The 27,013-nt window shown below is 36.8% G+C and overlaps 1 protein-coding gene across 14 annotated transcripts in view; it reads right to left on the minus strand.

Annotated features, from left to right (window-relative positions):
- Positions 1 to 3,055: 3,055 nt before the first annotated feature.
- Positions 3,056 to 27,013, minus strand: part of KCNMA1 (potassium large conductance calcium-activated channel, subfamily M, alpha member 1) — a 523,274-nt gene continuing 499,316 nt past the window's right edge. For 7 of the 14 annotated variants that reach the window (XM_010567822.1, XM_010567820.1, XM_010567818.1 and 4 more), the window contains 6 exons: positions 24,244 to 24,374; positions 15,558 to 15,752; positions 13,866 to 13,984; positions 11,851 to 12,075; positions 9,714 to 9,742; positions 3,056 to 3,968 (listed from right to left, as the gene is read on the minus strand). In XM_010567822.1, coding sequence (XP_010566124.1) covers positions 3,817 to 3,968; positions 9,714 to 9,742; positions 11,851 to 12,075; positions 13,866 to 13,984; positions 15,558 to 15,752; positions 24,244 to 24,374 — 851 coding nt within the window. In that variant the 3' untranslated portion in view covers positions 3,056 to 3,816. Of the gene's footprint in view, positions 3,972 to 9,713; positions 9,743 to 11,850; positions 12,076 to 13,865; positions 13,985 to 15,557; positions 15,753 to 24,243; positions 24,375 to 27,013 lie in introns of all 14 variants that reach the window. The other 7 variants (XM_010567826.1, XM_010567824.1, XM_010567816.1 and 4 more) reach the window with 5 other exon arrangements.

Below are 27,013 nucleotides of genomic sequence, written 5' to 3' on the forward strand. Positions count from 1 at the left end.
GTTTGCATTTTTTTTCCTATTAATAAATACATCGTATACTTATCATCTTACAAGCAAAAGTAAGATGGCCACATTGAAGCCTTAAAAAAAATTGCATATAGACTTTGAATAGTTTCTTTTCTCTACACCTTAATGTTAGCTGTGCTTGTCAATGGCCACCCAAGCAACACCCCATCGGAGGACAGTTTTATCCTTTCATCTTAGTGCTCATGAACTTCAGGGGACCAATTAAAATAGTAGCCATGAGACAGAGAGACAGCAGGCTTTCTGGCAATGTGGAGGCATGCATGTGCATGGATGAGTGCAAGCAGGGACTGGGGCACACACCTGCTTCAGCAGTCAGAGAGGTTTCTGCAGCGTACTGTCAGTGCACCGCTAATATAACTGCCAGGAATGGCTGCTTTTTTGGTCGAACCAGGAGGAAATAGCAGGTACAATGCCTCCATGCGCCAGTCTGTAAAAGAAGTCACATATTTTCTTTTCCTTTGTGACTTTTTTCACACTAGACCCCCCCAAAATAATGACCATCTTTTTGTGATGACTTTGTATCAAATACATATACACCCCTATATATATGCAAGTATATATCCACACATATATATATATATATATATATATGTGTGTGGACATGCATATATGCAAACACACACACACACAGACACACTGTCTATCCAATGAATGTAACCCCCCCCCAAAAAATGTTTAGCTCATATTAATTGTGCATGCATTTAATGAAAGAGCTGAAATTCCCTTTTTGTTGTCTTGTGAGAAAGGAGTAAGAATTATTAATAAAGATCAAAATCTTGTTTCTGCATCAGTCATCATGTGGTCTGTCAGCTGTCACTTAGGCCACTTTCCCAGCCACCTGCCTTGATGTAACTTCATATATCCAAATATTGGTGCTGGCCTTATTGTAGTCTTTAATGGCTGAATGTCAAAGATCTCCAACAGGTTTTCTACATGTTCCTCCATCTAATTGCCAGAAGTCAGTCCTGCATCTTTGATCATCAAAAAGAGGAGCAAGAAAAGATTATTGATTGTTCTTAGCTTTTCTATAAATGGGAAACGCAAACCCATAACTATACCTGTTTCTCTCTGTCTCACTCGCTCTCTGCAGATGTTGTTCTATCTATAGTTGTTACATATGGACCTAGCTGTGCTGGGAGAGAGCGTGAGTGTATTCAGATCTTGTCCTTTATTTATGTACAGTTGGCAGCACGATATTTTTGGGTGTGACAGTTAAACTGGACAGAGACACACACAAAGCTTAGCTATGTAGGAGTATTGTATTTGATTCATTAGTATGTTTTATCCAGTGAACGCTCACTTTGGAAGGAAGGAAGGACACTCAGAAATGGCACTGTATGTGATAAAATATAAGATATAAAGTTCTATACCCTTACAGTAAACACCAGTCTTCTAAGAAAAAAATAAAAATTAAAAAAAAATTGCATGTTACTTACTTAGTGAAAAGTTGAATACAAATTTCAAAAATTCTCCTGTACTCAGGACCAGCTTTTTCACTCTGGTTATAATATGAATGCAGTTCATAAATGAAAAAGGAGCACTGACTTCAAAGTAAAGGCTTAACATGACCCAACACAGAGACTGGATGTAGATTATAACATGTCACTAGCTGAAGCAGCATATATTGGAAGAACTCACCAGAATCATCTTCTGGTTTGGGGACTGTGAAATGGGTTAAACATGGTCTAAATGATAATGAAATACTGCTTAAATTTTGTTACTTTGTAGGAGAGTGAAATATTTTAAACAATCCAATTTTACAGATACTGTATTAACAATTCTTGTTATTGTCTTTAAAGAGCTATTCTACAAAAATGTAACAACAAAGTAGTCACAGTCCAAGATGTCACTCCAGAATAAAGCTTATTAGATGTTAGTATGGTTATATTTGTACTGCAGCCAGTGGACAAACATTAAAGCTCAGATAGTTTAGCTTAAATGTTGGATTATATAGTGGACATCATTGTTTTCACAATAAATTCATCATCTGCTTTGTATTTATTTGATTCACTGGTATTTCTCTAATGATAAAAGTACCACGGTATGTTTTATTGTGGTGTTTAACAATTCTGCAAAATTACAAAGCCTAAAGTTAACTTGCACAATGAAACTCTCCCTTTCCTGATGACTGGGTCCTATATTTTTGTTTTAATCCTTATTAGCACAGCCTTTTCTTCTTCTTTTTTTTTTTTTTTTTCTTCACACAATTGTGTCAGATGTTGCTAATTTGAGATAGAGAGAGTTACTAAATCATTTAGAACATCAAATGCTTGGGTAGATATATACTGCAGCACAGATATGAAACATCACATTTTTGTCTGATGGCTATAAAGCTTGTTGGCAACTTTGTGAAACTGCTGACACAAAAGGCACCCATCAAAGGCCTTTTGTAAGTTATCATAAGAAATACATTCATTACTTTTGTTTTGATTTGGTTATTACTGTACTTTTATGTGTGGTGTCCCAGCAAAGTGAAAATAAATTAAAGAAAAAAAGCAACTGCTAAAATAAGATGTCGCTTGGTGCAGGAATTAACTGAGAACAGCATGTGGTGAGATTATAAAGCTGAGGCTAAACCAGTTCTTATCCTGATCCGAACTCACCAAAAGGAGATTCAGCATGCCTTTTACCAAGGTATGAGCTATCACCAATGTGCAAAGCTCTGGAGCTAAACCTCTATACATAGCAGGAAGAATTTGAACTAAATAAACAAGAGTGATGCAAGGCCATCCGCACTTTTGAATTAAGGAACCAACAAAATATGGTAGATGAGAAGGTTTATAACTTATGATTTCATGCACTATTTATGCACTCTGGATTAAAGCACTGTAATACATGGCAAAAGAAGAGAAATTGCCAAACTTGCCTTCCTGAAATTAGCAACTGCTGATGGCTAATGGGAAGCAGAGTGGAATTGCCAGATTTGCCACTTGTAGCAAGTGCTGCCTATGAACACCTTATCTACGTGGCCCTTGGTTTAGGGTAGTGATGTTCACTACACCAGTGTTGCAGAAGGTTATCAAGGATGCTGGGCTTCTCTGTGTAGGCACGGGGGGGGTGGGAAGGGGGCAGTGTGTGTGTGGGGGGCATTATTGGACCTTAATATAACTGGCAATTAAGATGATCTGTATATGGTAAGAAAACAAAGAATATTTGAGAAGAATGTTACATGTACAAAAATATGCCTTCCAACTTCGAAAATAAATAAGTTCAGTTTATTAAGAGCTGGTGTCAATGCTGAACAAAATACACATCCTCCAGTAAAGAAACATTTTGGTGAACTGTTCTTTTTTTTGTTTTTCCTTCTTTTTTTAATTTACTAAAATACAAGTTGGACCTTTTTTTCTTTTTGTAAATATATCATTTGTCTCCCTTAATTACATGTCCTTGTAGCTGTGACCATCATTCTCCTTTATGCCAAAGACTGAGGTTTGTTTTTTTTTTAATTTCTTAGGAGTCTGGCCACATATGCAGGTTTTTTTTAAGGGAAAATACTTGACAATGAAAAAAAAAGAAAAATATATTTTTTTCTAATAAATAAAAATAATTTAAAATGCTAGAGGCTATACATGACTAGTTTTGATTATGTTCATTTATAAATGAAATAGTTTCCAAAATACGTGGAAGCAATATTAAAGGCAGACAAAGAAAGATCTGTCTACTTTATTTTCCCATTAAGCTTGCCCTTAACTTCTCCATCAGTGGTTCAGCATGTAAGAGGAATAAATGTCACATCACCATTCATGAAGTTTGTCAGGCTTTATAAAAATAGTTCTGGCCTTGAAGGAGTCAACATTCATCTTCAACTTCTCTGATTGGTGGTATCAAGCTGCTTGTCGATTTATATTGATTGATCTGATTGGCCATGTGAGTGCTCATGGGCTTGATTTGAATGTTTCTGGGATAGGCATTATCCGGCTCATCTGTAAACCATTTCTTTTCTGCTAAGGAGCAAAATGGGTAGAGACAGAATAAGGAGGGAAAATGAGAGTTTTAATTAGTGAAGCACATATATACATAAACACCAAAAAAACCCCAAAACAACCCACAACCAAGGAGGGGGGAGCAGTCAGTAAAGTTTATAGAGAAAAGGCAATCAATAGAAGGTGACTTTGACTAATTACTAGCAGTGTGGTGCATTAGATTAATACCTCTGAAAAGACTTTTCATGAAAGGAGGATGACGTTTGCAGATTTGATAGTAGAAGCTGAAGAAAACTGTCAATATGCTAGTTTACTTGTTGAATACAATAGAGGTCTTTTTTTTTTTCATGCTGAGGTAAATACCCTCTGATTCATTTATTGAAAAAAATGATACAAATAAAAGGCTAAACTGAGAAGCCAGGGAGAGCAGATGGGATAAGGGTAATGCAGAAAAGAGCATGTTAGTCCCTATACAGAGGAGAACCTAAAGAATCAGAGGCTTCTCTGAACAATTTCAGCCTCAGAGTGGTTGCTACTTCTGGTTCAGAAATCACACAGGAGAATGTAAAGAAGAACTTTCCACAGTTGGTGCTAGAATAAATAGAGCTTTCATTCATGCTGCCAGATGGCTGCGTTCCTGCACGGGATGGCCATTATATTGCTACTTAGCAACCTGCCTGCTTGGGCACTGCTGAACTCTCCAGTCTGGGAAGGGGTTTGGAACGTACTCGGTGCTGCAGATGACTGTAGTAGGGGCTGAATCCTGAGTGGATTGGTAGTGATATGTGACAGCAAGGCAAAGGAAGCAAGGACTTGAAGGAAGATTAGAGGGGAAGCTGTTCCTTTTGTATCTTTGGGCAGTGTCTGTTTCCATGAACACAGGAAGAATTTTATGGTACTGATTTAAGGTGGGCTGGGAGCAATGTGGGAAGGAGTGAGGATGCTGAGAGGCTGCATCATTGCGGCCATTCCCTATCTGCTTGTGATTGTAACCACTATATTGCATTGTTCATACACAGATGTGGACAAAAACTTCTTAAAATTCACAAACCAAACCAAACCAAAAAAAAAAAAAAAATTTCTTAAGCCCTTTAGAAAGCAATTACTGCTGTCATTTCTTAATTAGAAACTCCTGGTCTTAGTGTGGCTTATGGCCATTAGGTGCTCGTGCTTTGACAAGCATTTGTGAACAGAGGTCTCCACTCACCCTCCTTCCCCAAATTCCAGAGGTGGGTGTGCAGAGCAGTGGGCACAAATGGTTCTGGGGATAGGATTCTGCAACTGGGGCATTTTCATTATTACATGCAAGGTTTAATGTGTGCCACATCAGAGCTGCTGCTATTACATGTATGCACTACTACATTTTGGGAACCCAAAATGATTTGGAAGCTTTAGTGCCTCACATAATACAAACAGCCACTTTTGCTTACCACTGAAATGCTGCTGTATGTGGGCTGGAATCAGGACAGAAGTGGAAAGAGTGGTCATTTTAAACAAATAAATAAATAAAAATAAGCAGAGCAAAATCCACCTTCGAAACCCAAGGATCGAGCGCAAAAGCTCAGAAGGTGAAGCAGAGAATAGAAACTGGAAGACCAGGAAGAATAAAGTACAAATATCTGGGCATAAATGCATAAAAATAAGCAACTAGCTTCGAAGTTAGGGCCTCTAAAGAAGCGGATTGATTTCTAGAATTACTGGACTTCTCAGTCACTTTTGTGAATAAGAAATTTAAACACTTATACTTGATATGGATTTTAAGCATCTACATGCAACACCACCACTCCCCAGCAACAAACCCCAAACTCATGAGGGTTTAATCCAACTTTTTTTTTCAGATACATTTGTTACCTGTGCTTATGCTTTTTAAAAATTTTAAATTGAAAAAAAGGAATTGTATTAATCATTAGTGGCTTATTAATGAAGGTAACCAGAACTACTGTATTTTCTTGTCATTTTCTAAAATGTATTTTACATCTTTTTAAAATATCCTATTCATTTGCAATCAGGGTAAATAGTTCCCTGCCCCCATAAAGTTGCCTGAGTCTGAACAATGTTCAATCTCCCATCTCTCTCTCTCTCTCTTACCTATTGTAATTAAGTTCCCTTTGATTTGAACAGATTGGACGATAGGAATTCATAATGTTACATCCTGCACACTGAAGCTAACTGATTAAGTGCTTTAAATTATTCTTCCTGACAGAATGATAAAGTTACAATCTGTTCAGAGATGATCTACAGCTTGCCAGACTCCTACCGCTTCTTTCTACATTCATTTATCTTTTTGTCAAGCAGTTAAAAAAAAAAAAAAGCCTCAATTCCATAGATCTTTTAAAGTCATCAGAACATCTGAATTATTAATGAGACTTTAAGGGAATGGTTCCTGATGGGGGCTGGTTTAAGAAAGGTTGTAGGAAAAAAAAAAAATCTGGGAATGTGTATACATCAAAATAATTTCAGCTCCATTTAAAAAACCATTTAGTTCAAGTGTGACACATGAACCATTATGCATTTGTGGAAACCAATTTTATGTGATCTACGATTAAACTAACCTTTCAGAGAGGTGTAAAGTGTGATGGTTATCATGTTTTAAAAGCCTTGCAAGATCACATAAACAATTTCAAACTAACGGTTTTCTAATGGTTTGTGTTTAAAATGATTTTGAGGCAAGTTAAGCACTGTGAACTTTTATCTCTACCTTCTTTTTTAACATATGGTGCACAAACTTTCTTTACAAACAGAAGTTGGTGCAAGTTAATTCAATCTCGTAGCAAGAAAGGGGAGAACTGTGTGTGTGCTAAGGATTAGGGATGAACTGCACTGTGTTTCTCAGCAGCCAGTGCAAAGCACTTCCATCATCTCCCCTGCTTTCCCTGGAATTTTCAAAACAAGGCAATTATTATTTATATGTTAGTCTTTACAATAAAACTCATATCCAGGGAGCTGATCTTTAAAAGACACCATCAAGGCTCTTTTTGCCTTTACCTGGCAAGTAATAAATACAGAAAATAAATAATAAATGCAGAAACTGGTAGATTCTAATTTCTTTTGCTGTTTAAATTTCTTTTTGCCAGTGCTGAACACTTGGTCCAGGCATTATCATCTCCAGCATCAAATGCTTGGACCCAGCTTTATACCTTTCCTGTTCCTTTTCTGCTGTTAAAATTGTCTTCGACCATGTAATGACAAATCTCCCATGGAAGTCCATCAATCTCTATACTTACCTTTGAAATGTGAGCTTGACACTCTTCATCTTTACTCTTGGTCACTAAGACATTTTGCTCCCAGTTACTAAATGTCCTTCTTGAATCTCTTACAAACTTTACAATCTTTTTTGTTATGCTCACAGTCTGACTTTGATATGTCTTCCAAAGTCTTAGCACAGATTTTTATGTATCTTAAAAAACCTATTTACTCTTTCCTTTAAATCAGTCCAGAAAACCCTTTTTTAAGTCTTTATATGTTGTTATATTGACCAACTTTTTTTTAGTTTCAAGTTCAGTCCGTCTCTCCCTTTTGGCATAGGTATATTGATCCTTACCATGTGTTTCTACTTTATAGTGAGAACAGGCATAGTCTTCTATTTTTTTAAGAGCTGTTCAGGAGAGTCCCTGATCTTCCTGTGCTATTTGACAGGTTTGTTTTTGACAGCATCACCTAAGAGATGTTGGAACAGCTAAGTAACTTCATGTATCAGAAAGCAGAAAACATTTACTTTCCTCTCAAACACCTGTGTTTGCAATGGGCTATCAGCAACCCAGTGCATCCATGAAGGTTCTAAAGGCTTCATGCTCTTATTACAAACAAATAAAAATTAACATCCTGTGTAAGACTGTTCCCTGCAGCATAAAAAGATAAAATAATTAAAGTAAAATGATAAAAATACAGATTTCTTCAACTTGTATAAGACTCCAGCAATTCTCTCCAACAGATTTATTATTCTGGTGCTTTCTCACATTAATTCTGGACTAAATAATCATGTTTGAATAAATGTCACTGTGAAACACCCTCTCTTCTAAGCAGAGGCAAAGAAAGTACTAGCTAAACATGACACAAAGATTTTACTAAATCTGTATTCTCACCATAATCCCAGGTTACCTTACAATTGTTTTAAACATGCATTTTTTTTCCTCTGTGACATTTGCAGTTTCAAATGAGTCTGTATGTATGTGTGTGCCTCCCCTCGTTCCATATAGGCAGCTCATTCACAGCTAAACTGAAAATTCTCCCATGCTATTTCTTCCTGTATGAGAAAAAAGTAATGAAAGTTTCTCCACCCACCTGCTCAGCAATTCTTTGTTTGGCAGATGAAAATTTTACATGAAGCAGGCAGTAAGTAATTTGCAGGGAGAGAGAGAAGAAACTATTCTTACTTTCTGTGAAGGTCTTTATTTTGCTCCAAGGCAAAATTCTGGGACAAATATGCTATTCTGGAATTGCTCTTGGTGATTTTTTATTTTTTTTAAACTAGCAAAATTCTTACTTTTGACAATGGGAATTTCTCTGGAAAATGCCTGACTCTGTCAGTTTAGGCCAGTGGGAACCCATGCCAAGAACCTGCAGGTTTGCTAGATATGGTTTTGTGTCAACACTCTGATCAGCAAAGTGACTAAGAACCTAGCTTTCCATTGTCAAAACCATGCTGGGACTGATACAAGTGGCAAGATCTCCATTTAAAGCTCTAAAATGCCATCTCTTGACATTGGTGCTGCTTTTCCACCTTCAAAAACTAACCAGGGTACTTACTAAGAACATTTGACTTGGGATAGGTTTCTGAACAAATAGGAGATTTCCTGTTACTTTTCAATATAAAAAATTTTGACAACATAACATAGTTGATTTAAACATTCCTCTACTTGTAATGACCAACCTCCCAATTTCATTAGTATATCCATATCAGAAAATCTTCATCACTGTAATAAACTATTCGATCAGTTTGACTATAGTTAGCAGTGAAAATTGCACATGGCATAACTTTTAAGACTTCCAACTTTAGGACAGAAGACAGAGAAGAATTAGACTTCAATATGATTTGAAGAATTCAGATTTGCATCCGTATTATCCCTCTCCTGTTGCTCACAAAGTAGACAAGTTGCTTCTCTAATGTACACTGTTTATATTTTTTCTATTTGAGATGCACAGTTATACAAATACTATTTTTTTTTTTTACAAAATTATTATGTAGTATGCGACAAGTGGCTTCATATTAACACCCTTCCTACCTCTGCTAAATGGAAAACAGATAAAACATTAATGGAAAAGCATTTTGGTGTCAAAGCCATTAACATTCTTCCAAAATGCATAACTGCTCTCGACTACCTTCAGTCAATATTGCCAACATAAAAAGATGCTCATGAACATACACGGGGGACAGGGGAGTAGGAAAGGGAAGGGAGGAAAGGAATTGGAATGAGGAATGGGAAATTAAAGTAATGTCTGCACCAGGGTAGGCATCTTCATTGAGCAGGAACCTGGGTGTTTACAAAAGGACACGTGCAATTAGAAAGGCAAGCAGATGAGAGGATAAAAAATAAAACAGGGTTGAGCAACAGCAGCAGCAGCAGCAGCAGCCAGTTTTACTTCTGGTTTGGAGGGAAAAAAAAGGCAAAAGAAAACCAACAAAACAACCAAACAAACAAACCAATAACTGAATAAAGTTTGTAACTATTTTTTTTTTTAATTTCACAAGTTTTCACAAGGACAAAGTTATAGAAGGAAACCCACAGCAGTTGCTAGGTCATGCAGAACCATTAATTGTCATACCTTGGCCCATTCTATTCATCCTTGTTGCACTTTAGAAAAAGAAGTAAGCTATGTAAGTTTTACAATGCTTTTAAACTGTCATATTTCCTGTTGAGCACTTTAACTGGCACATCCTTGTAGTAATAAATATTCTTAGGGCAAAACATGATAACTTTCTTTGCAAAAAGAAATACATCAATTTGTCTTTATGATGAAAAGCAACTGTAATAGACTCATTTGTAAGGGACCATCCACAATTTGCAACATATTTCACTGATAGGACTTACAGCTGCTTTTGAATGCACACACACATATATACTGTATTCCAATCATTATGCTTAACACTGCACAGTGGCACTCTCTGTAGCCCACTTGTAGGGTTCCAGGTTTTGTCAGTAAAAGTGCTTGGCTTCATTGTCAATTCACACAGCAAGCAAATCTTCAAAATTATCATGCTTGGGGAAGGGGAAGGTAGAAAACAACACTAACCATAAAAGCACCTTGTCTGGGTTGGCAGCTACAATGCTAATCACTCCCACATCCAAATATTTATCTTCTGTCTGCATGCTTTCTTGCTGGGTAGCCAGGGAAGTTGGTATGTGTTTCTGGCCTCCCTAACCTGGGAAACTCTTCATACCACCTAGAACTAGTTCTGTATTTCAATAGGTTGGCATTTGAAATTAAAAAAAAACCAAGCTTGAAGTATCATTTCTATGGCTGTCTAGGATAGGTTACTTTCCACTACTTTATTTAATTCCCTGCCACGGTTTTTGTTTGGCTAGGTGTGTCATTGGTGGGAATCTGCAAGATCCAAAGCTCTGGGGCAAGTGCCTAGAACATGGTGCCTCAGCACAGTGAATATTTCCACCCCAGCCCTCTTGTTCTGCTCATTAGCTGTCTTGGGCACAGCACGACCTTTTCTTCCCAAATGGGAGAGACCTTAAAGGTACTCAGCTCTCTTCCCCTTTATTCCTGCGTGCTGTGGACTGGCATGCACCTGTTGAAAAGAACCAGCTAGAACGTGGAGCAAGATTTCTGGAGGATCTTCAAATATTAGGACCCTTGTTGGAAGATTTATACCACCACTCTAACTTGGAAAAATTAAACAACCATCTGGGGAAAGGAACAAAGTCCCTCGAGATCTGATACTTAAGCATAGAAAAATGCTTGCTCTTTTCTGAACATTATTTATTCTGTACATAAGGTGACTAATTCACCTTTTAAAGATGTAAAAGTCCTAGGAAGGCAGTTTTTAATGACTTACATCCAATATTTATGACACATATGGCTTTTTATTCCAAATGTCAAAAGTGAAAGAAAATATAGCTATTCATGTGGCAGTATAAATAGACAGAATAATAATTTAATATGCAATTAGACTCTTTCTAAACTTAAATTAAACCATTGGAGTTTTACAACTCCATGCCCAGACAGTTTCAGTGTTAAAGGGAAAAGACACTATCTCCAAAAGGCTAGTATGTCAGAGGAAGTCCTTAAACAAGCAGAAAAGTCCCTGATGTTCCTTTGGTATAAAGCAGGTGCGTAGCAATAATCTATACAAAGAGTGTAAGCCCTATACAATGTAAGCCTTGAGAGTGAAAAATCAGTAGAGATTTTTTGGGGTTTTGTTTTTTTTGGTTTTTTTTTTTTTTTCTTTTTTTCCCCAATGGGTTAGTTTTATAAGCTTCAAATAAATGTAGCAACTCCTGTAAATATGAATATAAAAAAACCTACTGCAACATACGTCAACACTTCTGTACTAAATTACTTTCTTTGTGTAACTCTGACATCAAGAGCAAGTGTTCATGTTAAATATACTCTATTTTCTGATATGTAGAGTAACTGCAGTGAGTTATTTATGTTTTCTGTGTGCCTATGGGTTTAGAATTTTTTTTTCTCCCCTAGCATCATAAATAACTTTTGGTCCGTCTGCTTTGTTGCTGTTGTGCTTAAGGGTTTTATGGTGGTGAAATAAAAATGACAATCACATGCACACTGTCATACATATGCAAAATATGTGTACAAAAAGGGAGAACTCCATGGGAAAACAGGGAACATTACTGCTGGAAACATTAACTGGGGAGAATGGGTGGTGAATGCAAGTTTCACACACAGTGGGAGCAGGTACACATATCAAAGTCTATCTTCCTGCACATACTTCTGTTTTTCCCGGGAATCCCTGGTCTTGGTGCGGTTCGGTCGGTTTGCTGTTGATGGGATGGAGTGAACTGATGAGCTCTTCTTGCTGGAAGAATAGGAGGAATGGGAGGAATGAGAAAGACTGGCCCGGGACTGGCCAGCGTTGTGGTCAAATTGCATCAAACAGAAGATCAAGTCTGTCGGCACAAGCTCAAATTCATATGGTGGGTTTGTGATAACATAACTGGAAAGAAAGAAAGGAAGAAAGAAAAAGAAAGAAAGAAAAAGAAAGAAAGAAAGAAAAAGAAAAAGCAGGTTTAGATTTCTGCTAAAAAAATTCTGCTACAGTTGTTCTCTCATAAACATTTACCCAGATTTTTGCACTTCTGTTTCCTTCAGTCTGTACCTAATTTTAGCTCACATAATACCCATTATGATTTAGGACCTTCTTATGTCAGATATCATTTTTTGTATGTTTTCTGTTGCACAGGTATACTGTCTGTGTAGGATGTCCTTCAAGTGAATCACATCATGATTTTTCAGAGAAGGCACCACACAAATCACCCTCCTTTCTCTAGCTGCACCATAATGCAATGACTCTAGCAAATAGATTTACATATTGACAAAACCCAGTAACATACCCACCAGCAATGGTATTTAAAAGAATGGCTGAAAAGCAGGGAGAGGAGGATTTTAGATGCAGTTATATTTAAATACATACTTTCTATATATTTACTAAATATTTAAATACTGTCAATAGAGCAAGGGATATAATTATTTGTTTGGATTGTGACTGTACATAAAACAAGTTAAGGAAAATATATCAGCAAATTCACAGTGAGGTTAATTTTGTTCATTCATTCCACATGTACATTCACAGACTCAAAGAGCATTTATAAAGAGAAATCTGCACATCCAAGAATCCAGCATTGCTAAGTATACATCCCAGACCTGAAACAAAAACTCTTATCAATTTCAAGAATTCCCACCTTCAACTAACCCCCTTTTCAGGGTAGGAAGGGCTAATAGACGCTGCTGCTAAATTTTTTCACACATGTGAAAAACATATTTGAGCAAGGCAATAGGCATTTTCTGTCCAAGCAAGAAATGAGTAAAAATTGATCACAAAACTCACAACTTCTTTTCAAATTAATTCAGTGCTCATAAGAAATCTGGCTTAGCTGCCTCAGGGACAGAAGTCACTTATTAATCCAACAAATAATCCCAAGTATAGCAAGTACAGTGTAAATCTAAACTGAAAATAATTTTTTCTACTCAATTTGTCCAAATCCTTACAGAAGAAACCGCTTTGGTGGGCTACAGGGTTGTTTATTGCCAAGTTCACCCAATAATGATGCTTTTTGTAGAGAATGAAACAGTAACAGATGGTAGATTTGTGACAGTTCTGGTACAGGTCTGTGTGTGTATTTCTAGTAGACACTTAATCAAGACACATTTCAAGTATGCTGCTAAATGGCCTTCGGTTTGCAAAGATGGAAATGTGTCCGCTCAATTTAAAGCATTGAGGTCAGCCTTGGTGCTACTGAAGTACAAATGCAGCCTGCCAAAAGAAGGGTTTCCATTTACTGGAAGAAATGATTATTAGATACAGAGAGTACCTGTAGGAAGCCCACAGGAGTATTTTTTGAGCATTCAGAAAAAAGAAAGTCTAGCTACTATAATGTAAATTATTAGCCAGTAACTTACAGCTGATTGATATAAGCAAACTGGAGTCCTTTCCCTGTATGCAAGCAGTGGATTATCATAAATCAAACAAGATAAATATGTGTTCTGAAAATTTACTTTAAAAATTTTTGATTAAAATTAGCTGAAAGCTGATGCTATGATATCCAGCCTATGATTTAAACTCAGCTAAAGAATCATCACGAAGTCCTCAAAGAGTTAGCTTTTGTAGCAAAGTTATGCAAAAAATGGAGAATGCTCTTTTTTAGATTTATTACAGGCATTGGGATCTTCCTCGCTGAGAAGACTGAAGAATGACGAAGCAGAGATGTTCTAAATGACTGGGCTTACCGTTTAGTACATTGGCTGGGAGTACTTAGATGTGCATCCCTTAATCGATAAATTCCAAAGCAAAGCATATTGTATGTTTTCAGTGCTTTACAAAATAGATCTCCGTAACAACCTCCATCCTAGGAGAAAGAAAGGAGAGAAAAAAAAAGAGAGAACAGCACATTTTTTTCCTTTCTTTCTCTGTTACTACGATGTCAGGGAACAGGATTTTCAGTATGACCCTGCACAAAAAGGACAATGTATAGACAGTCTGTTGTTTGTCACAAATGAGACCCAAGGAAATGAATAACCTAAATGTTTTATTTCAAATAAGTAGTTATGTAAAGTGATCATTATTTTGGAAAGCCTTGATCCATGAAATGATGGTAAATTGGGAAGAGTGAGTGATTTGCTTTAAGCTGGAAATATAAATTTTGGTACCAAACAATGCACATTCTACAATCACATTAGCTGTGATATTAAAATTGTTAGTATTTTTGACCCTTTTTTCACAGTAGCCATACTGTCATGTAGACAAATAAATTCACAGGGGAGCACAACAGAAATTAGAGTTCTGAGGGGTTAAAAGGATAATATAATATCTTCCACTGTAAAATAATGAAGAAAGGTATGCCATTTTTCATAAATAATATGAAATGTTTTGATTAGCAAAAAAAAGTTTAGATTTGATAATTTGTATATCTAAAATATTGATTCTTAAGTAACGATGACTGTTAATGCATTCTACCTTCACTGATGTAGTGCAACTGAGGCTCTAGCAAAATACCATTTGAAGGATTGGTGTTGCTTATTTTATTTGTGAAAATGTTATGCTTCATGCCCAAGTGTTTTGATGAGCTGTTAGTTTCGGCTATGAATGGACTTCTACATGAACTGAAAGGCTGTTTACTTTTATCTGTGTCCTCCCATCACCCTTAATCCTTAAACCGGGATTCCCTGTCATTTCTATGAAGAAGGTCGCTCCATTCTTTTTGAACAGAGCTTGTGAACACAAGGTTAATTTAAGAAATATCAAATCATCATCAAAACAAAGTGAGTACTTTGGGATTCACCTCAAGATTACAAGACTTGGTCCAGAAAACATTTCTAGATACTTCTTTATCCAAATGCACTGTTCTGTAAAGATTTTTCTTTTATTATTTGCTTTTGGGGTTGTTGGTTTGGTTGTTTTTTTTTACTTCACTCTTAGGATAGTGGAATCAAAATGTCAGAAAATCAGGATTTCACAAGAATTTTAGTTCATCCAGAAACAGCAGAAAACAAACCTTATAGCTTTGTTTTCAAGCTAATAAGTATATTTTAAGCAAGAACTGGAAGCTCCATGGAAAGGCTAAATAAGCTTATAAAAATCCAACAAAGGTATATATATTGCTCATGTTTACAATGGATTATTGTTAGAATAGTTATATCATCCAAGTCAGTTCATCCATCTCTTTAGCTGACAACTAAGAAGAGCCATAGGATTTTCTTCATGAGACATCCAGGCAAGGAGTCTGGGAAGTCATACAGCTTCTTAACAAGGGTAACAGCAAACCTGGCACCCTGTGCTATAAATTGTCAAATGATCCAAAAGCTCTATTAAACTAAATAATAGAAATTATATGCTAATTAAGATAGATTTTTAATTCAGTCTGAGAGAAAACAAATAGACTGCAGACCAGCCCTGGTCCTACATATCCCTCATGATCTTACCCCTAGGTCTGCAAACGGCCCATCATACAAAGCCAACTGAGCAACTCGACACCTGTCCCTGTTTGCAAGTGTCTGGGGCGTGCTGTAACCTCCTCTCAATGCATTTTCCTCAGCAATCAGTGCTTCCAGCTCTGGTGTGGCTCCTCCTGTTACCAATGTCCGTATCAGTGTGAGGATATTGTCATTGAAGTATGTCTGCAGAGATAAAAGAAAGCTCTTTAAGCAAACACCATTAAAGTCACAACTGAAGACATCCAAATTACAACTTTCTGGGTTTCTGCTGTTTAAAGTTCTTGGCTGTCTCTTCAAATAATTTTACATAGAAAGTGAAAAGACAGCAGCCTCCAATTACTCTATTTTCTTCTATCCCATTAGGCTCCTATACTAGATCCTTCCTTTTAAACACCAATTCAGGCTGATTTTTATTAAAGTACAAAAATTTGAATGATTTATGTTTCCTATAATTGGTGTTAGTAGTGATGCAATGACTGCTTTCCTTCTCATTGCCTTCATGTCTAATAATGGGCTTTAGGACATGTAATTGTAAAATTCAGACCACATTTAAAGCTTACACAGGCTAGATTGCCTTTTTACTCTTGTCACCAATTCGTTGGGGAGCTGCCTTTGTGCTGCAAATGTCATTACTTATTACTGTGGCTGGACTCTAGCAGTCTAACTGATGTATGGTACTAAACATCTTATTACGAGACTTGACAGTGTTCAGACATAAGCATGTATCAATTAAACATCTTGAGTTCATTCCAGATAAATGTATGATGAGTTTGGGATCCTGGTGGTCCTTTTAAAAAACTCTAGGGTATAGGGTAAGTGTGGTTTATTAGGGAAGATCTGCTCCACACTGACATTTTGCCAGCATCTGTAGCATTGCTGGTCTGTCAGGCAAACAATGGGTATTTTAAATATTAATTTAATGCCAGATGAATGACTTTCAAGTTCACTTAAAAGTATACTGGTATAGTTCTGATATACTCAGTTAAATATCTGCAATGTAATGTACTGGGCAAAAAATAATGTTGAACAAAAAAAGGAGACACCATCGCTTACAATGTCACTAACATCTGTGTTTTCAGAAGCTTTGCAAGTGTCCCCCCTTGTATGGGGACATACAAGAAGAAAATGAGCTCACTGTAGAGTACACGGGATTGACATCCCTGGGTTTGTGGATTCCATTACTAGATTTGTGACTTTTGTTGAACTTAGGACTTGGAACAAATGTCTGTAATCCAACCAAGTAAAAATGAATACTGAATTCTCAAACCGCGCTGCTTGTCCAAAGATAATACTTTTTGAAGTAATACTTTTCAATGAAATTCATTGCTCTATCCATATAATGTAATTGTATTTAATACATGGGTAAACTGAGGTACAACTTGAAATATTTTATCCTGAGATCAAAAAGCAGAACTAGCTTCCTATCCATGTTACTTTGATATTCTTTCTTTGTATAATGAAACTTCAGTTTTATTGTTCACTTGAGATGACAGATAAAACAGGAGCAAATGAATTCTATGCAGCAACATTTTTCACTGTTACATTGAAGTTTCATAACTTCAAGCTTCTCTGCTTATTTACATAGGTATATACGCCATTCACCTGTTGACTAAATTAAAATGAGAGAAACATATTGTTATTGTTACACATGCCCTAAAGCAAATATTTGCATCTCATCAACCCCAATTATTTTAAATTAGCCCAGGTAAAGCACTATATATTTTAAATACAAAGTGTACTGTAAAGAGTTGTCTGACATTAGCAGGTTCAGGAAGATTCAGTTAGTCTAAACCAACAGCTAATCTCAAATCAGCTCTTACATATTGGATGCACTGTGTAACAATTCAAGTGTAATACTTAAACCTTTCTTAACATGAAGAAAAATCAATGTGACCCCTCTGCAGGGATGTAAGTCTGGAGTGATTACATGATATTTAATAGGAATTGCCGTGGTGCGAGACAGAAGACATTCAGGCATGATTGTTTATTCTTCAATTACTTCTTCCTCGATGTCCCTGAGGTGAGAATCAGAGTTGCCCTCTTTGGCAACTCTTCCCACTGTGCTATACTCTTCCAACATGGAAGTACTCAGAATAAAAAAAAACTGGCATTGTTTAGTCTCTTTTCTCCGCTTTTGTCAGTGTATACTATACACCACTCAGAACTAAAATAATTAGCACAATTCCTTTGCTCCTGCAGTTAGGCAGCAATGTTACTTGACACCAGTTTCATGGATATAAAGCCAAATTCTGCCAGATCTAGAGGCGGGAGGCACTGCAATTGTAGAAGCTGGAAAAGCCCTTTCAGTAAAAATGTGCTTCAACATATTCTATACAGCACTTTAAGCACATATCTTCACAAAAGCATAGCATTTTCTGCAATAGTATCTTTTCTCATACCTTCCCCACTCTTTTATTCAGTATTTTTTAATTCCTTTTTCTTCTCTAAGCAGTGATATTTAGTATTATTCAAAAATGCTATTCTCAGGTTTACATCTATAAATCAAGATAGAAGAACATGAAACAAAAGTAAAGCATATCTTTACTGGTAGATTTTTCAAGTCTGGTTTACAATGGGCCCAACTATGGTAAGAAATGTTCACCTGCTCTAAGACTGATGGATGCTGGTTTGTGTAAAATAGCCTGGGTTTATAGACTGCTGACTTGCAGTGATTGGTAAAACATGCAAAAGTCTAAAATTGTACTAATAATTTTATTACTCTTTAGGAGGTATCATTAGGCCAGCCTTCCCTGGTTCCCAACCCTTTCTCTCTCTCTTTATTCTGTAATTCAAATTATAGCAACTATAGCCATAACCCAAGATTTAAACACATATACTCTTAGCTCATCTGAATTTTGTACTGTGCAAGTGCACAACTACCCCTTATCGTAAATTCAGTTGTAGCTCACTAGAGCATGATATACTAAGAAATTATACTGCGGCCATATTGCTCATTTTACTACAGATCTCATATTAAACTGAGAAATGAAAGCAGTAGTAAAATAATGTATCAAGTCAGGTACCTGTCACAAATTCATTAATACAAATAAAATAAAATAAAATAAAATAAAATAAAATACACCCCCACCCCCAAACCCCAGTGCAATTACAACATAATGGGCCCAATTCTGGCTTATGTTGTGTGCCAACCAGGAGTAACTCTGGGAGCCATACACTGCTATGAAACTGATGCAAATGAGAAAAGAATCAAGTCTATTGTTGATGGAACAGAATGCTGTCACTGGAGAAAGGCCTCCCACTGCTAGACAAATGTTAAGGCAATGCTAAGACATTTATTAGCAAAGGAGGCAACATTTATCTTGGAACAATGGCTTAATTTGGGTTTCACACCATGACTGATGTGGATGTCACCATTTAATCAGATGGATGAGTGCAGCCAAATGATGGGTTTGGGGGTTTTTGCCATCAATGAGTAAAAAGATTCCAACTTTCAGGGCAGACTGCTCTGGCACTGCAACCGATCAGAAAATGCCCAACCATAAGCAAGACAGGATGGGTGAATAGGAAGCTGTAACCTGTCACCTTCTGCTAAATAGGCTTGCTTCCTCCTATACTAACATATTTAACACTCCTCAGGAAAAACCCGTCTGTCCATGCTTTCAATTGTCGCAAAAATCAGTCTCCTCTCATTACCTCTTGCCAGTTTGGAACTGGGGACACTGAAAAGCTGAACTACCGGATATCCATTTCCTTTGGAATAACAATACACTGAAATTAATTTGAGAATGATCTTCTACTTGCTCTGTGGGAGGGTACCTGGCCTGGAACTGCCAGTACTTATAAGAAACTGATCTACAGAACGTCTTTGGAAAGGTGCTGCTGTACTTAAAGTAACAAGACACTTTCCAGTAATGGTAGTGAATCCCTTTTGTTGACTGTAAAATCACAACTGAAGAAATACTTGTTTGCTACTGCCATTAACTGAACCCCACACTGGACATCTGTATGACATCGCTATAATTAGCATCTGGAATGAGAATGTGAAATAGGTGTAGTCTAAACACAGAAAAAAAGGAAATGCATCATAGACATTGAAACTGGGTAAATAGCAAGGAAATTCTGACACAGATATCTGAGCTAGCAGTGCCACCTAGCCTATGCTCCGGAATTGTAGTCCAGCTCTTTCAAACATTTTGGGGATGCTTTCCCATTTGTTCAATCATTTTTTAAAGTATAATTACCAGAGTGCTTATGTTTTGCAGTTAATGCTGACAAGCCTTTTAAACTAATTGGTCTTTTACAGAAAATTTAACTGAAAATTAGCACATCTTTTAATAACATTGCTTTAACTTTAATAGCACTTTGCCTTTCATTTATAATTACTCTAAAATTGTCATTTTCCAAGTCATATCTGCCATTTTTTTTGTGTTTGCTAGTGGGTTTTTATGGATTTCTTTTAAGAAGACTCCTCCTCCACTGCATGCAGTTTTTAACACTGTTTTCAAACAAATACTTTAACTTGCTTTTCTTTTTCAGTTGGAGGAATTCTGTTGAATAAATAATATATATCCAAATCTAAGCTAACATCAGTAACTTAGACCAATAACAAAAGGGCCTTTGAGACAGAATCAACAGCAGAAAATAACTAACAGCATTTCACCCCTTGAAAATCTATTGATTCTCAAAATATTGTCCAAACTTTAAAGAAGTTTGGGGTGCTTTAGGTTACAAGATGATGCTTGCTAATCCCCTGAACAGACTTGCACAAAACCCAGTCTTGTGTTTCAAAATGCCCATATCATAGATTAGAACAGTTTCTTTTCTGTATAAATAAGACTGTGAGGATCCCTGATGGAGAACTCTTGAGTAAGGGACATACTGAAAAGTTATTTTTAACTGTTTTAACTATTGTCTTCCATTCTGTGCTTTTGTTTATATGAAGAAAATGTAGAATGTAGTATTATAGAACAAAAACCAAGACCTAAAGTTCTAGTACAAGGAAATCGAGGATATTGAATGTTAAACGGTATAATCTGGTTGTGGAGATCTTTGCTTCTAATGGCAGCACTCTGACAGTACATCAAGTCTATTGTCAGCAGTATGTATGGGAGGGATGCCAACCTGCCAGAACTTCTGTGGTTCTCATAGCTTTAGCACCAAAAGGAGTAACAGAGAAGCATTGGCTCTCAAGCCAACTGCTCAAACCTTTGAAAGTACTGCGTGTCAATAAAACTGATTTTCCTGCACGCACAGGATTTTCTGGAAAAACTATCTCAACAAGGCCCAGAAAAGGAAAAAGTACTCCTCCTCAAAAATTTGCTTCCCTTAAGCTATCCTATGTCATGTAATTTTATAGCTCAAGATAATCTTTTTACACAACATCCACATTATCTAAAAGATGCTTCCAATCCCATGGCTTTTAGTCACATTCAATTTGGTGATGAGAATGTGCTTTGCTTTTCAGGAGCGGCGCCACCTTGAGACTGACAGATTACATATATTCTTTCCCTGGGTTTGCATATGTTATGACAAAACAAATATTAATATATCATTCACGTCTCTGATGGCAGTAGATGTCTCTTCAAAGACATAATAATGATTAGCTGGTGTGATTTAACAATAGCCACTGCCACACTTAAAACATGAACCATGTCTACAGTGTTCACACAGAGTACAATAATGCACTTTAACCAAAGCCTGGAGAGACCACTGTTACCAACTCATCAAAAAGACAATGCAGTTTTTTGGGCTCGTTATTGTCTTCTGAGCAATGATCTTCGAACTACCACACTGTGAATCATAGGCTTGTAGAATATATTGCCTTTGCTGCAGAGGACAAACTGTGTAGATAGCCTGTAGCTAGCATTTTGAAAAGTAAAACTCATTAAGCCTTTTATCTTTGAAATAGAAAATAACAGAAAACTTCAAATTTAAAATATCTAATACTGTCATCTTATAGGAAATAATGCTAAACTAGCAGAACGTTATGATCTTCAGCATTCAAATTTGAATCAGAAAGTGACAACGCATTTTCTAATTTGTGATTCACGAGTAGGGTTTACTCCACTACTTCTATATTAATAAAATTACATGAAAGAAAATATTAATTTAACACTGATTAATACTGTTGAATTATTAGTATCATTATTATTATTCAATAACTGAATACTTTAGCAAATTATTTTAAATATATTTTGTACCTCTTTTTCTATATACATACATCTATAGGTATGTTTCAAATTACCTGCAGATCAGAAAGAATACTGTACGCGTGGATATTATTCTACTTTCTAATCTTTCTTACACTTGTTTTACTACAAAACCCCACCACTGTGAGAGGAGATTCTTTCTTAATGGAGCAGTTCATGCATTGTACGTTTGTACTGTAGACCATATAAGGAATTTGCATGCCAGAGATATCAACAGAGATCATAAGTTGGAATTTTTCTATAAAAATTAAGCAATAAAAAATCCCAAATCGCTAAGCAGATTGAATAACGAACTATAGCCTATTCTCAAAATGAGCTGGCACAGGCCAGTACAGTGTGTATTATTTCCTTCTTACAGAATACCTGTGCAATTAATAGGATGAAAGCATGACTGCTGATCTCACAATTTAGTTAGGATTTTGTGTTCAGTTTGCTGGTACTGGCTGTAAGTTAGGCAGAATAAATAGAAGCTGGTCCCTAAAAACAAGTGTACTCTAGGAAAAAAAAAAAAGAGATAATACAGTGCAAGTAGATTAGTTTGCGTGAAGAACACTCTTTTCCTCGGAGAAGTGAAAGGAGAATACATCCTTCCCATGAGAATAGGGATAGTAAAGGGAAAACATCTGACACATCTTAATGCTTTCTGAAGGGTCAGGAAGAATTGTACTTTTCCAACTCTTTACTAGGCCTTTGAGGAATAAAAGAGAAAATAACGCTGCCACCAATCAGCAAAGTGGTCAAAGAAAAGACAGAATGGTGAACAATTCTAACTGACTGAATCCTTGGCTTGTCTTCTTGATTATTTTTTTTTCTAAGAAGTTAGAATTTTCTACACTTGTTACCACATTTACTTCTCTGGCTTCAGGCTGCACTGCCCCTGACATATAATATGACCACTTAGATATGAAAATGTTTGAAAAAAAGACTCTGTTGAAGAAAGGAATTGCGGAAACGGAGGGGCAAGGTGTCAAAAACTAGAAGTTAATAAAGCTAGCAATAACTAAAATACTGTGAGGATTATATGATGAGTTCCAAGTAAAAATTTCTGAACAGTCATGTTCCACATATGTCCTATTGCCTCACTATTATTTACATGATACACCTTTGCACAAGAGAGCAATGGTGTCCACAACTTTTTGCTTTCTTTTTGTGGTGATGTCAGTGGCAATCAGAGGAATACTTTTTCCAAGATTCTGGAAGTGCCCTACTGAACGATTCATTCGGGGGCATTGATTTAGATAACAATGTGAGTAGATAAACAGTAGATAATAATTTGGAACCTTCGTGTTAAATTATTCCTATTTATAATGTGAAAATGCTAAATATATTATACATAGAGATTTTAATTAGAGAAGGTACAGAGTTTAAGTGTGCTTGCTTAGGCTTTCTGAATTTGTCACATCTGCAAAATATGGCCAATAACTTTCAAAAAAATTATTTTCTGAGTTTATTGCAAACTCTTAGGCTGCATTAGAATAAAATTTTAACGGTGTAGACTGATATTATTCATCTGTGGATGGAAAATATGAGGAATATAGCAGGGAATAAAAATATGAACTACAGATACATAAATATGAAATACAAATAAAATATTAAATAATAAAGATCACCGTGAATTCTTCTTAAAAGCAAAAAGCTTCATTCTGAATTTAGGTGAAGGTCAGACTTGGCTCCTTTAAGGAAACCCGTTTGCTCATTTTTAATATCATGTGGGGTTTACAGCAGATGATTTCCAGCACTATGGAACTTTATTCCATGAGGAGCTCAGAAAGCCTATGCTCAGATTTTAAAAAGGCTATGTTCTTGCTACATCTAGCAGAGCTTAAGGTCCCTCTGAAAGAAGTGCAGCTCAAACAGGGTGAGACTGGTCTGAAAACCTGATCAGTATGAAGCAAGGGAGGATGAAAAGGAGTATGACTGAGGCATTTGCTTCAAAACTGTACTATGGCTGCAAACCAAAAACCCTAATGTAGACATAACCAAAGGCCACCATCTGTAGTTTCTGGCGTACACTTATGTTTCAATTCACAAGACAACTCATGTGAAAAAGAGATTATGACCTCTCTTCACACAAGTAGCGTTCACATGATGTATACAATGGCTTTCTGCTCATACTCAGAGCATTGTTCATGGCTACAGGAAATTAAGAGCTTAAAACATGGTGGATGCTGTCTGACATGAACAGTGAACATAGGGGCTGACACACTGAATTTGGGTCTGGGTTTCTGGAGGGAGATTGAACATTTTTTGGAAGATATTATCCTTAAAGCCTGACATGAGACTCTTTGCTTTTAAAATTGTGGACTCATGGTAGTACTAGATATCTCAGCTGTTTTAAGGTCTCTGTGTCCAGCTAAAAAATAACCTAGTTTAGGCTCTGAAATTCTCTTGACATCTAAGAGAAAAGTGTCTCCTTCTGACTACCTGTGGAAAAGGGACTAGGCTTTCATACTCTTTCACAATAAGTCTGATGGAAGGGAATGAAAAAGGTTTTGTTTGCTTACTGCGCTCATGAGAGAGTCCAGCACACTGACAGCAAATGCGGTTCCACATGCAAAGGGCTGCGTGAGATACAATTCTGTGTCTGGATCATCATCATCATCTTGGTCCAAGAACTGAACATTTGAATCATTTACTGAAAATAATAAATAAATAATAATAAAATCATCAGATGCCTCTGGGTCACCAGCATGTGACCTTACACATTACACAGTCAGAAAGAAAAAGAAACGGCATATGTCTGGAAACACAGACTTGTGTCTTTGACGTCACTGAAAATGAAATCAAGATGGATGTGAAAATGTGCATTTAAAAATCTGTTGATCATTTTCTTTCTTGTAAGAGGTGACTCTCTTGCTTTTGAGAGGTGACTATGACTTTGCTGTAAAAGCAGCTTTGTGGCACCAGCTGCCTGCACTCAAAATGAGATACGTGATACTCTTCTATATATTGAGACAACCTTGGTATTGATCGGGAACAGTGGCTAGGACTGTATGCATGTACAGTGAAATGTTATCAGAAGATACCAAGTCAGAACCCCGTTGTAAAATAAAGGCTCTCCATAAAACGCTGATACAGCCCACAGGCATCTGTTAGATGGGCTGCTGTGATTCTTACTGGAGTGGTGTTAATGCACTTATCGCTCCAAAGAGGATAAACTGTCCCTTTAACATGCATCTATCTGAATGAACGAGCAATACTCCAGCTATTCTCTTGCAGCATTCCCTTTTGTTCAAATATTTGTCTCCATAACTTCACTTCCTTAGACACAAATCCTACATTAGCCACTGCGAAAAAGAATCTACATCAGGCTGTATAAAGAAAAAGCCCAAATAAAGTAGTATTTGTCATTTAGACTTTCTCTGGCATTTCATTGTCACAGTTAAGAGCTCTGCCTCCAACTCACTCCACTAAAAATAGTTGTTTCCTTGAGATCAGAGCATCAAGTGGATCGTATTTCATGAAATACTACATTTCCCTATTAGTCCTCCTCAGGCATGAAAGCACAGACTGCTTAGCTATGCCATCGAAATACCCTTTACCTTATTAAATGACAAATTAATTTCAATTCTCATGCAAGGAAGGGAAACTAAAAACTTTTTCAGCATTTGAAACTGCACACATGGACTATGTCCCTATTCCCCATGTGAACACATCTCCTGAGCTTTGAAAACAACAGGAGAGCTGCTGTTAACTTGATCAGGTTTCAACTCTGGACTTCTTAGGCCAGAAATTCTTCCGCCTGCTATTCTGATCTTCCTTCGTATATAGTTTCATTTTCCATCCACTCCTTTTCCAACCTGTATATACTACTGTGCTTGCCACGCTTAGCTTACCAAACATGAATGACTATAGATAAAGCCTCACAATAGCTGTCTAAAAGAGATGAGAAGTGTTATTCTCCATTTAGAGCCCTGTTGAGCCAGTGCTTGGCCGTGATCATTCAGTCAGGAACTGAGCTGAAGTAGGATTTAAAATTCCTGCCTTTCCACCCTCTGATGTAACCATGAAAACAGAACACCTCAGTATTGTAAATGGAGAAGTGTTCTGCCCTGGGAGTCAGAAGAATTTCATTCTAGCAAACACCAATATCTACAATACTCCTTTCTTTGTACAATGGCTATCAATTTATTCTCCAGATTCTCGAACAAAATAGTATTTGAGAGCCTGACATACCATTTCGAAATGTACTTTTTGAAGAGCTTGTGCCTTAGCTTAATTTGCTAGTTGAGCATAGGCACTATTGACAGTAGCATTCTTTTTCCACCTACATCTGGTAGACTAATACCTGACTTCGGCACCAGCTTGCTAGCTGCGCGTGGTATCAGTTTCCAAGGTACTACAAATTCTAACATGAATTCTGCAAGTGTGGTTTTATCCTCAATATCTTTATCTTCCTGATGCAAGTTAGCAGGCTAGGATTTCTGCGAAAGGTCTCCAGGCTAGGTGAGGTAGGCTCGAATGTGTGGTGCTGCACCATAGGAAATGCTCATTAAACACTGTTCGGAAAAGCTGGTGGGAGTTCTCTTTATTGAGAGGGAGCAATGCAGAAGCTTGGCTGCTTTTTTACAGCTTCAAAACCTGAGCTTCTGAGAAAAGGCCTGCTCCCCCAAATAAACAAACAAATAGCTTAAGGGAAAGTATGATGCTGTTTGGTTTTTTTTCTGGTATCTTTTATTTCTTCTTGGACTTCCTGTGAGAAGTGCTAAGGCATGTCCACCAAATTGACAATAGGCTGAAAAAAAAACCAAAAACAAAAAAAGAAAGAGAAAGAGAAAGAGAAAGAGAGAGAGAAAAATTGGTGGGGGGGAGGGAGGGCCCGGGAGGTGGGGACCCAGGCCAAAGAAAATGAATTGGTGAGAAGGTGCTATGAAAACAGCCGGCAGGTCAGGCGAGTGTGATCAAAGGTTTACTGATGCTGCGTGAAAAAATCATTAAGAAAGGCCAGAACAAGACAGTCAATTTCAACTAGAACCACAAATAAAACACATTCAAAGCAGTGCCATGAGGGTAGCCCCTCTGATACAGCCAGATAAATAAAGGAAAAGCTGATGACAGTAAGAACAACAACAGAAAATAAGACAGTGATGTGAAGGAAAAAGGCACTTCTTACCCAGTTCAGTTATCATTAGAATGTGGGTTCCACTGTTTTTTTCCTGACTGATTGAAACCAAAGGCAGAAGTTTGCCAGGCTTAGCTAATAAGTAAAGTATTTAAGGGGAAAAAGAAAGTACAGAAAGAGAATAAAGTAAGGGAAAAAGACAGGTAAGGCTC

Source organism: Haliaeetus leucocephalus, unplaced genomic scaffold (assembly GCF_000737465.1).
Source record: "Haliaeetus leucocephalus isolate CR32 unplaced genomic scaffold, Haliaeetus_leucocephalus-4.0 Scaffold229, whole genome shotgun sequence".
NCBI classification, from domain to species: Eukaryota; Metazoa; Chordata; class Aves; order Accipitriformes; family Accipitridae; genus Haliaeetus; species Haliaeetus leucocephalus.